General features: G+C 34.7%; 1 protein-coding gene across 3 annotated transcripts in view; it reads right to left on the reverse strand.

The window, feature by feature from the left end:
* The window catches only part of LOC123713555 (phosphatidylinositol 3,4,5-trisphosphate 3-phosphatase and dual-specificity protein phosphatase PTEN), a 59,184-nt gene that overhangs the window by 30,427 nt on the left and 16,330 nt on the right, over nucleotides 1–12,427 (reverse strand). For all 3 annotated transcript variants that reach the window (XM_045667280.1, XM_045667281.1, XM_045667277.1), the window contains exon 2: nucleotides 9,231–9,403. In XM_045667280.1, coding sequence (XP_045523236.1) covers nucleotides 9,231–9,403 — 173 coding nt within the window. The remainder of the gene's footprint in view (nucleotides 1–9,230; nucleotides 9,404–12,427) is intronic.

Consider the following 12,427-nt stretch of genomic DNA (forward strand, 5'->3'; position numbering starts at 1 on the left):
TTCCAAGTCTGATCACCAATAAACTATCAAAGACAGACTGACTGATATTTCCACTGTAGACAGCCTTTCGAAGTGTACAGAGTTTAAGACATTTCCTTTCTTCCCTGTTCGATTCACTGGATACATAACTTTATCAAAACTAACAAAAAAATATTAAACAAAATAAATTGCTTTTGTTTTGGTTGACCTTTTACTAATATTATTGTATACATAATCATAATAAAAATAAACTGTACACAGTTTTGCTCTTCACCGAGTCGACAAATCGAGAACTTATAGACGGCTCGAACCCATTTAAGTATGTTAATTTGTTTATTTATATAAAAGGGATATAAAGATCCCATAATACGTATATCGGCGCCAATCAATTGGCCTCCCCCCCCCCCCCCCCCGAAACCTGGGAAGATAGAATAAAGATAGACGGGAATGATTAGAAAATGTTGGCGAGGATGAGAGACAATTGAAAGAATTTGGATTTGGAACAGGCCTTCACTCCTTTGGAGGTCGTGTACTAATGTTACACGTAATAACATGGACTTATTGTATTCCTGATAGTGTTGTACTCGAAAACTGGCTATATATTAGGTCCTTACATATGAAATTGGCGTATTTCGTACTGGCCACTTTAATCACGATGTTCTCCTCTTTGGTAAGAAATTCCAAATTCAATTTTGTACAGCTATTTACTCATGTGTTTGTGCTTCGATGACCGTCATTCATTTGTTTTTTCTTCTGTTTTTTTCTTTTTGCGTCACTCATTTTACAAAATGGAAAACTTAAAGTATCGCATTATTTACGAATACGAGTTCCGCCGTGGCACTAGTGCTGCGGAAACGACTCGAAGGGTGAATGATGTGTATGGCGGTTATGTTGCAAAAGAAAACACAGTTCGTTTTTGGTTCCAACGTTTTCGTTCTGGAAATTTCTACCTGCAGAACAAGCCCCGTGGACGGCCTGAGACCCAAGTTGATAATGAAGTATTGAAGGCTATTGTGGAAGCGGATCCATCGCAAACCACGTCCGAGTTAGCTGCAGGCTGCGGTGTTAGTGATAAAACTGCTTTAATTCACTTGAAGCAAATTGGGAAGATTAAAAAGCTTGAAAGGTGGGTACCTCACGAATTGACTGAAGCAAACCGGCAAACGCGCATCGACTGCTGCGTTACATTACAGAACCGGCACAATAATGAAGGTATTTTAAACCGAATCATTACCTGTGATGAAAAATGGATTCTTTACGATAATCGGAAGCGCTCATCGCAATGGTTGGATCCTGGCCAGCCAGCCAAATCCTGCCCCAAGCGAAAATTAACCCCAAACAAGTTACTTGTAAGCGTTTGGTGGACTAGTGCCGGTATTGTTCATTGCAGTTTTCTCAAATCTGGCCAGACTATTACGGCTGATGTCTATTGTCAGCAATTGCAAACCATGATAGAAAAGCTAGCGGCTAAACAACCTAGGTTGGTCAATCGCTCCACGCCACTGCTACTTCACGACTACGCTAGACCACACACTGCACAACAGACGGCTACCAAATTAGAAGAGCTTCAATTGGAATGTCTAAAACTTCCTCCGTACTCCCCGGACTTTGCTCCAACAGATTACCATTTTTTTCGAAATTTGGACAACTTCTTGCAAGGGAAAAAAATTAACTCTGATGGGGCAGTCCAAATCGCCTTCACAGATTTTATTGATTCCCGTTCGACTAGTTTTTTTAGTCCCTTTATCAATGAACTACCTATGAGATGGCAAAAGTGCATAGAAAACAATGGTTCATACTTTGATAAATTAAATATATTATATTTAAAAATATTCGATTCCTCCCATACAAAACGCCAATTTCATATGTAAGGACCTAATATATAAGTGACACGTAAGTTTTAATGAGAATAAATTTTTTTACACCTAGACTTTCGAAATCCGAACGAACGGAGGGCTCAGCATGAATAATTAAAATCAGATTAGGATTTAAAAAAAACCGCTTTCACCGGGAAAAGCGTGACCTTCGTGCTTCGCTCACTCCAGAGAGCTTCCGTCCTACAATCAGGCGATTGACCACCCCGCAATGGCCGAAATCAAGTCTCGCAGTCTCGCCATTGCGTTAGTCCCGGGAAAACACCAATTCCCGCCAAAACAACACGAGCTGAAGCGTAAAGGCCTTTAAAGCCAACAGCGAGATTCCATTAAAAACATCAGCTTGAACATACCTTCCTACCTTAGTTTTTTGAAGAATGTTCTGGAACCAAAACTCAATATTTTTTCCCAGCCCCATTCACGCACTATTTATTGTATTACATTAAAACTCGGCAGCTGCCTATTACAAACTGTCGTATTTATTCTAAATTATAAGTTTCACAGTTAAATAGTGTCCCATAAACGTTATTCACCAAAACTTATATGACCCATAAATAAGCGTTTACAAAGAGGCAAGTAGTTTACAATATTCGTAGACAAATGCTAAACCGGTTTTGATGCGACCGAAAGCCAGTTCATGTTGAGGAATTTTGAATGTTCGTCTCAAAAGTACTGCGATTGTTTGTTTTTATTATTTAGTTTGTATACGTCTGACGCACGACTTTTTTTATCTTAGGGTAATATTAAAGTATACCCCTATATGTTAAAAACATTTTGATATACGCATTATATGTACTAGTCTCCTCGCCATATTTTTCTTCAACGAATGACCGAAATTAACACATATAAAAATCTATGGAGTATTACAGGTTTGAGAGGTGCGTTAATTAAGAATAAAATATTAAATCAAGATGATTTGATGAGCTTCAGCGTTCGACACTCATCTAATTTTTCATAGTATTAGTTTATTACTATCATAATTGATTGGGTTCTCAAAAACGCTTGAACTACGTTTCGAAATTTCGTTACGATTACACAAGATGAATATCATCATAAACGTACCACAGAGAACAAAAAATAATACGCAATGCAAACAAGCGAAACCAAATCGACGACAAATATGTCAACATTTTGTTTCCGATCAGTGTTGCCCTAGCGGCTTCAGCGTGCGAGTCTCATCCCTGAGGTCGTAGGTTCGAACCCGGCTGTGCACCAATATACTTTCTTTTTGTGTACGGATTAAACATTCGCTCGAACGGTGAAGAAAAACATCGTGAGGAAACCGACATGTCTTACAACAAAGTCGACGTGTGTCAGGCACAGGAGGCTGATCACCTACTTGCCTATTAGATGAAAAATGAGGCCCACCTAAAGAGGTTGTAGCGCCACTAATTTATTTATTTTTTATTTGTTGGAAATTGTTATTACGAGGTTCAAAGATACGGTCAGGCAAGGACGTCATTTCTCATTAACAATCTCAAACGGATATGCAAGGTAAACATTTGTCAATACAACACGAGATTTTTAAATCACCCACTAAAATAATTTGATTAAATAACTTATCATTAAAAAATATGAATTTTTACATGAGAATTTTAATGTTTAATTCTGACCTTAGAAGTCTGCAATAACTCTTTGAATTTATTAAATACCGTAACATTTATAATCCTAATCGATCATACAATTGTACACCCAAATAGTTCCCCGTTGAAATCCCATCTTATAACTCCTCCTTTTTTGGCGATTCCTTTAAGGTCTCTGCAGTTAGACTATGGAATTCACTTCCCGTCCCTATTCGCTTAGCTCCTACTCTATCTTCCTTTAAATTTCTTCTGTACAAACCTAATTTAACTTAAGCCTTCTACGATACAGAGTCACTTGTGTTAGCTTCTAATATTAATCTAATTAAATTCTAAACATTTTTATGAAACATATTCTTAAGAATCTTGCTACAACTGCGCATGTGCAAAAGTTATTCATTTGACTCGTTCGCTTGTTTACGAGTTGTTACGAATTGACTCGACCATCTTCCCGAAGTGGGATGGTCGAGTCGAAGGAGGGAGTTGTGATTATAAAAGAGGTTGTGACACATGCGCACGGGCTTTTTTCTTTGTATAAGTTTGAAGTTATACAGTTCACGTAAAATCAGTGAAGTAAATTATAGTGAATTAAGTCATCATTGAAGTGTTTAATTTCCTACCCTAAGAACTAGATCAACTGCCGCTAACACTTGTGCCAACTGAGAACCTAATTATATACTGTGTACCAGAAAATATTTACAATACATTTCCAGTCAATTTCATATAATTAGTGCAAGTCATGACTCTCGTCACTTCGCGGAAAATAGTTTACCACTTATCTCTGATCCACATAAAATCCTAGGAATATTATGACGATATGTTGATGCAATATATGTGCAATTCTAACATATATATTCCCCAGAGCTGGTGCTTTCCTCGACGAATAATTATCGCAATACAGCGAGAAAAGCCAGCTGCTGCTGCTGCCAGCGTTGAAGGTACACTTGCCACAGGGACCAACAAACTTTGTAATTTGTTGAAATTTTTAATTAGTTCTATTATTTAAAAAAAAAATCTATATCTGTTTCATGATTTGTTAATCTAATAGGCAAATAAGTGATCAACCTTCTGTGCCTGACACACGCCGTCATTTTGTGTCTAAAACCGGTTTCCTCACGATGTTTTCCGTCACCGTTCGAGCGATTGTTAAATGCGCACATAGAAAATCCATTGTTGCACAGCCGGGAATAGAACTACGAACGCAGGGATGTGACTCGCACGCTGAAGCCACTAGGCCAACGCTACTTATTACTACATATTTTATTTTTAAAAAATTAACGTAAATATCTAGGATTGGAGGCTCGTAATAGTCAAGGAACAATTGGAACATCCTTTGTTAAAATTTGCAAACATCAGATGAAAAATGAAACCACCGCGCTGTTTTGTCAGTTTCCCAGAAGTTACAGAACACCTTCTTTAAAAGAGATATAGTTTTTAAAAGGACAGTCTCAATAAAATGTGGAAGTCCACTGCTTATATTCAGGCCAGACATGCAACGACCACTACTTAAGCTATCGGGAAAATGTTTAAAAGTATATAAAATATCCAAAGCGCCAAAACCTGCATCATATGCCTCACCAACCACCACACAACTTACACGAATTCAGTATTTTAGTTAAATGTATTGAATAATTTTTATTAGTTTTTCCTTTAGTAAATATTTAATATATGTATATACATCTTTTATATATACATACTAGCTGCCCACGCGAACTTCTTTTCTTCTTAATGTGCTTTCACTTTGCTATGCTACCCCATACTGTTCGGTTTTCCGAAAAAAAAAATTTTTTTTTGATATCTCTGTGAATATTTCTCTATATAACCATATTTTTAATTAACAAATAAAATATAGGGGTTGATAGTAGATGGGTGAAAATTAAGATTGTATGCATTTTTTTATATAAAAAATCGAAAAGTAATTTTGGAGTGGACCTCTTATCACTCAGGGGTTTGAAAGATATATAGTAGCCGAGTCTCAGACTTACTGAATATGCATAAAAAAATTCATAAGCATTGGTCGACCCGTTTCGGAGGAGTATGGGAACGAACATTGTCACACGAGAATGTTATATAAGGGAGCTTTCAAGCATTATATAACAAACTTTGGGTCCTCTTGTAAAATTGTTACGATGCGGGGCGGAAATTGAATTACGCCTTATTGCTAATATTATTTTCGACATTCCAGTACTTTGCACACAATGGTTAGGTATAAAGAGTCACTGGGGGGTGGTCACGAAACGTTTAACTATTGGGAACTGAAAACGTTACAGCGTTTCATGAGGGTGTGAAGAGTCTCCAAACATAGCGTGATGTAATAGTTGAACGCTCCCTAACGAATTGACAATGATATATTTTAGTGTAACATAGCATTATGCGTCATGACATAATATACGAGTATCTAATTATTTTAGTCGCGGTTGACAACCAGTAAAACATTGAATGCATTTTTTATAAAACAAATCGACACAATTATCTTCCATTGTTTTCGTGCTTCCATTTTAACATATGACTCACAATGTTAATATAATATACGTCCCGCACGACATATTATATAACAATAGTTTTTGTCCACGACATCGATCAAAATATATCCAAATAGTTATACAAGCATTTGGTTTGATTTTTGATTACATAATAGTTTTGTAAATTATTATTATTTATTTAAACTAAATAAAATTAAATTGAATTAATTTAAAATAAAAAAGGTGAGCGCCAGTGCAATAGTACATAAGTTCGCTTAGAAATAAAGAACGGTACAAAACAAAGCAACTAAAACATAAAAAAGGAGTATTAAACATATATAAATTAAATAAATAACGTTTCAATAAATATAAAAAGTGTAAACATAGAAACGAAAAAAATTACTTCTACCTTCGTATAAAAACTTTAAAAAAATCAGTGGCGTTACAACCTTTTTAGGTCTGGGCCTCAGATTTATGTATCTGATTCATGATAATTTGGTAATCGAATAGGCAAGTAGGTGATCAGCCTTCTGTGCCTGACGCACGCCGTCCACGTTTCGAGTCTAAGGTAAACCGGTTTCGTCGCGATGTTTTCGTAAGCGAATGTTAAATGCGCACATAGAAAGAAATTCCATTGGTGCACAGCCGGGGATCGAACCCACAACCTCAGGGATGATGGTCGCACACTGAAGCCATTAGGCCGAAACTGCTCAATAATATAAACACTATAAAAACGAATTTCCATTAAAAAAATCTATTTTTAAAACAATCATAAATGGACCATTACTAATTGAAATGTATTTTCGTCATAATTATTAACAGTTAATTTTATACGAAACAATTATAGATGTGAATTAGTTAATTTTCTAACAAATCTAGGAAAATTAAACATTAACACCGAAGGTCACTTCGGTTGCTATGCCGAGTTGTCATAGACACGATTTGTAACGTTTAGTTTGAATTTTTATAAGGAAATGCCGCTAAGGCTGCATTCAAGTATTACGTCACTACATCTTTGGAGATTCTTGACAGCCCTCGAATCGCCATTCGAATACCATTATGTGGTGTAAACTGGAAATGCGAATATTTACAATAACGATTAATTCCCGCCCCGCATCGTAACGTTTTACAAGAGGAAAAACCCAAAGTTCGTTACATAATACTTGTCAACTGTCCCTAACATGAATGGACTACCATATAATTATATTAATGAGTATTTGCATGATACATTATTATTAATTTGATAACATAATAATGAATTATAATATGTGGTATTTTATCACTACAAAAATATGACTCACAATCTATGTAACTTCTATGTAAAATTCCTTTTAAGACAAATTTTGGACGCCATTATAGTATTAAATTATTATTATTATTATGGCTACGTAGAACCTTAAAATAGTATATAAATTAGTTATAAATCTTATAATTCACATAAGTATTTGTTCTATTTGAATTACCAGACAAAATTTACTTTATAAGGAAATGTCGCTAGAATGAATCTTTGGGACCCAAATTTTTACATAAATTTTAGTGTCTAATTACATAACAGTAATGTTGAGTATATAAACATATAGTAATATGGTTGGTTTATGTAGAACCGCTGACTCAATGAAAATTTAAAAAATGAAATTATTATTTCCAAACTATTCCCAACTATATGGACACTGAAATATCAGGAAATAGGGTTTGTTCGGAATCAGTAGTATGGTTTCTCTTTATTACTCACATATCACTTTGAATTTAAATAAACGTTACAAATATTCTATGCCATCAAGGAGTAGGTATTAAGAAAATACCTAATAATTTTTATTATGTACGCGAATTCTCTTAAATTGTTTTAACCATTATATTTGAATGTTATTACACTATATGCCAAACGTGACTGAGTGTTTCCACATATACATTTTAACATATAACGTATAAGAAAAGAGCGTACAAATTCTTAAAAGGCCGGCAACGCACTCGCGAGCCCTCTGGCATTGAGAGTGTCCATGGGCGGCGGTATCACTTAACATTAGGTGAGCCTCCTGCCCGTTTGCCCCCTATTTTATAAAAAAAAAAAGTCAATGGTAAACTAAGCGTTTGTTATGTCAGTTTTGCTACAACAACCACCGCTATGTGGAACCAGCTGCCCTCTGAAGTATTTCCGAACCAATTCCACTTTGGGCCTTTTAAGAAAAAAGCGTACCAATTCTTACAACGCACTCGCCAGCCCTATGGAGTGGCCGTGGGAGGCGGTTAAACCTCCTGCCCCATCTTATCGTAATCTTAATATATATATATATCTCTTTTCGCGGAAAATCGATGTTTGTCCGCGATGGACTCATAAACTACTTAACCGATTTTAAATTAAATTGGCACACCGTGAGCAGTCTGGTCCACTTTAGAGATAGCATAGCTTAGATCTTTAATTATAGTAGCAATTTTATTTTATTGCAAATTATTTGTCTTTAATTAATTGACAGTCACAATTATCTGTTAACTCCAAAAGATTCTAACAGACGTCGATACTTTTCGACTGGATTGAGTAAGTAATCAATAGATGGCACTGCTATGTTAAACCGACAAACGTGTCATATAAGCTACAATTCAATATCATGATTACCACGTGTAATTGAGGCTAAAGTTCAATTATTTCTACTTTTTTAATTTTTGGTGTTAGCATAGCCAACCACGTGTTACTTAGACCGAAGTGTAAATCAAATTCAAATTATAGTGACGATAATACAGTGAAATTATTCTTTCGTGTCACGGTATTAAGGCTAAATAAAACCACATTAAGGAGAAACGAAGTTCGCGGGGGCAGCTAGTGTTCTATATAAAAATATCTAAACTTAGCGGACTACACACGTATGTAAAAATCTAATACATTGTTTACATACGGAAGTCAGGCTCCAATGACTTATGAACACTATACAAATGGGTGATTTTCTTAGAGCATCTCTTGCTTAGTAATAATAAAAATTCTTAGTAAATCTTCAATGGTAACGGATGAACGAACAGTTTACAAGTAGGATATACACACCTTTTCGTACATTAGGACAAGTTAAAAGTAACCACAACTAACAAGCATGCGTGGTGAATGTCACGAAAGTGGATGAAGCAAGAGATGTATATCAGTAAGCAAGTGGAGATCCGTGGTCCCACCCCTTCGGGAAAAAGGCGTGATGATACAAATAAAGAAATCTTCGATAAGTTACATCAATTATGATTACAGCATTTTTACACCTATTAACGTGAAATCATATGTCTCCCGATTTAGCTGGTCAAAATGGCGAACAGAGAACCACTGTCAAATCACAAGCCACAGATTAATAAAAACGACTTACCCTATCATGAAACTTCGTAGAGTCGTACTTCCTCTCGCTGCAGAGGTTATATATCTTGTAGTGGTCCTTGTGCATCTGCTCCAGAAACCTGTACACCTCATCAATGTGATTCCGGTACACGCCCTCCAACTTCTCCGCTGGGAAACCCATGGCTATCAGCCTGTCAGTTATATCTGATTGTGCGTTTAGGAAACATATTGTCCACATATAAAATACAGCGTTCGCATAACGATATGACTATATATAAATAACATTTTTATAAATATAGATAATAGTTATGTACAAGACAGTCGCCGAATGGCAAAAAAAACTTCATTAACAAAATTTGTGTTGTGCTTTCTTCAACGAATAGAGGTTCACTGCCACAAGCACAAGACTTATAAAACTTTTATTATTTTTTGTTTATGAAAATTTTCTGTTATTATTAGTATTACTATGTAAATATCGTATACTTGTGTACTTTAAATGATTTTTATATAATCATTTACAGTATATAAAATTATATACATAAATATAAAATTTCTCTGTCAGCTATGTTAGCTGTTAGTCCACTTTCCTGCTCACCTCCCAGTCCCAAAGTGTTTGTGGCATTTTATTGTTAACTACTAACGTTCAAATTACGTCGTTAACCTGTCATATTTGTAATATAATAATTATACAATTGCAAAGTATTTCAAGGTTTCGTAATGAGTATAACTTGGTATTAATCTCGTTCACCTCGCTCTTCACAAAAATTCACAACTCTAGGACGACTAGACTAGTCTATAGATGTAATGTATTTTATGTTAGACTTTTTAAGATATAATACATAGTAGAGTTCAGATTGAGACATCCCTAGTCAAAGACCTGTAAGAAGCTACGCTGTTTTATAATAAAACATGTTTTCACGAACTTAAGTAACTAGAACTTAATTTTTAATATAATTATAACACAAATTCAAAATAACTTTATTGATATAAGTTTCTAAATTTATATTTACTACCAGTTCGCAAGTCAAGGGCATAGAGCGGACAAGAAACTCTCCGCCACACTTTAATCGTTAACTTTATTCATATAGGAAAATAAGTACACTTATGAACATCAAAAAGAAGTTAAATTAATTGTTATTTTACATTTACTACCAGTTCGCAAGTCAAGGGCGTAGAGCGGGCAAGACGAAATGGCAAGAAACATTCCGCCAATATTTTTAATCGCTAAGTTTTGAGCCATACAAATTGTTTCATCAATCAATCCCAAGGATTAGGATCATTAAAATAATCGTCTAAAAGCTTCAGCGCCACAGCAAGCCTTCTGACACTTATTATCGGTGACCGCTACTCGGTATCACTTAACACCTGATAAGCAACCAACTCGTTGCCCTGTGTTCGATAGAAAGAACAATACTGGTGACTTTAAGTGAGACGAAGGTACTTTTCAGCCGCTGTTTAAAGAGTTGTAGCGAAACTTACAAACTACGTTTTGTGATTGTAGTTGCAACAACATTTTACCCTGAAACTGGCTAACACAGTTGTTTTGACCTTAGCCACTGGAGCCTTCGGTCGGGTTAGTCAGTCTTTCTCTACAACAATCTGTGTTATACTCTCTTATAGATTGAAGGGGTTAAAAAATTCCAAGGGCGGTTTTTTTACGTACGTTTTACGTACGTAAAAATCTTTTAGCGTACGAGTTAACAAACACATATAAAATTGCAAAATCTTTTCTTGACCGTTACAAAGAACGTCAACATTACATAGGTCTATCAAACATCAAATTGACCTAAAACTAGATTTAAGCGTCATAATAGAATGTTTTGTATATGAATATTTAATATCTAGACTCGTTTCGCAAAGTTTTTCTATGTTAATCGCTCGGGATCGTTGTGAAACGTATATTATAAAATTATATCACTTGTATGAGATATTGTCTGTGCCTGGATATTTGTTATATAATATATTCTATAACCTGGAACAAAGACAGGCTAAGACAGTGGAAAGGCCCAGCACAGAAGAGAAAGAGAGGGCACCACTTGTACGGTGGACTGACGAAGTGAGAGAAGTCGGTGGAGTACAAGAAAAATGTAATCAATTAAGATAGAGAATGATGAAGCCTGATGAAGGAGGGTTTAAAGACTACATGAGGCTTATTTATTATTATTCCTACCTATATTTACGTACATCATCTTTACTTAACTGGTAAATAATTATCTACGTAATTCGCAAATGTTCGGGCTTTGCTTAACTATGACTCTAATTATGAAAATTATATTTTTAAAGAAAATATTTGAGGCCATGACTTAGTTTAGCAATTACAATTTAGTTTTTTTTTTAAATAATAAGTATTAATTGGAGTTTCTTTAGGGTTTCATTTAATTTAATTTTTGTAATCTGTATTGCTTTGTATATTGTCTAAGTGTTTTGTTTTATAATATGTATATGTAGCAGAAACTTCTTGTCACATTATTCCGTTACGCGCCATCTTTTTCTTGTCAATACAACGGTTGATTCGAAGACATTTATAACAAAAATATATAATAACAATTCTATTATAATGAATGGAATTCTGTAATAATCTTAGTAGTAATAAGTTAAAATGAAATAATTGTATTCGTGTCTATGATAATAAAAGCCTTTTATTAAACTTTATTTAACCAATTTCTGTAAAGTTGTATATAGTAGATCATTTTTCGAAAAATAAGGTCAAAAATAAGTTTCACTTCTTACGTGTGTACACTAGTACACGCACATTACACACATTTTTGTTAATCTAGGCTTTTATGTTAGTTATAAGATTATGTTTTAAATTTAAAGCCAGTTAACACCTAGCTTCAAAGAGTTTATTTAAATCAGTCCAGTAGTGTAAGTAACCTTTTCCAATGCAAACAAACAGTCAATCAGTAATATCAGAGTAAACTATTATACGGGGTGGCGTTTAATAGACTATAAATTAACAATTGTCTATTAAAAGTATTGATAAAATATATATTTTGGCAACCTAATAATTTTTTTAAATATTTTTTATGTATTCTAAATTAAGACGAGGATTATAATTAAATTTTTCCGAGCAAGACATCGTCACGTTTCTACGATTAAAGGAAAAACAGACATAAATTCACACATTATATGAGTAACCTCGTAACCATGGTAACACTGTATCTATAATCCGCGTTTTATAATACTGGCGCGTACAAACGCTTGCAAGTGTTTGCAAAGTTTTTGTGC

Source organism: Pieris brassicae, chromosome 8, assembly GCF_905147105.1.
Source record: "Pieris brassicae chromosome 8, ilPieBrab1.1, whole genome shotgun sequence".
NCBI classification, from domain to species: Eukaryota; Metazoa; Arthropoda; class Insecta; order Lepidoptera; family Pieridae; genus Pieris; species Pieris brassicae.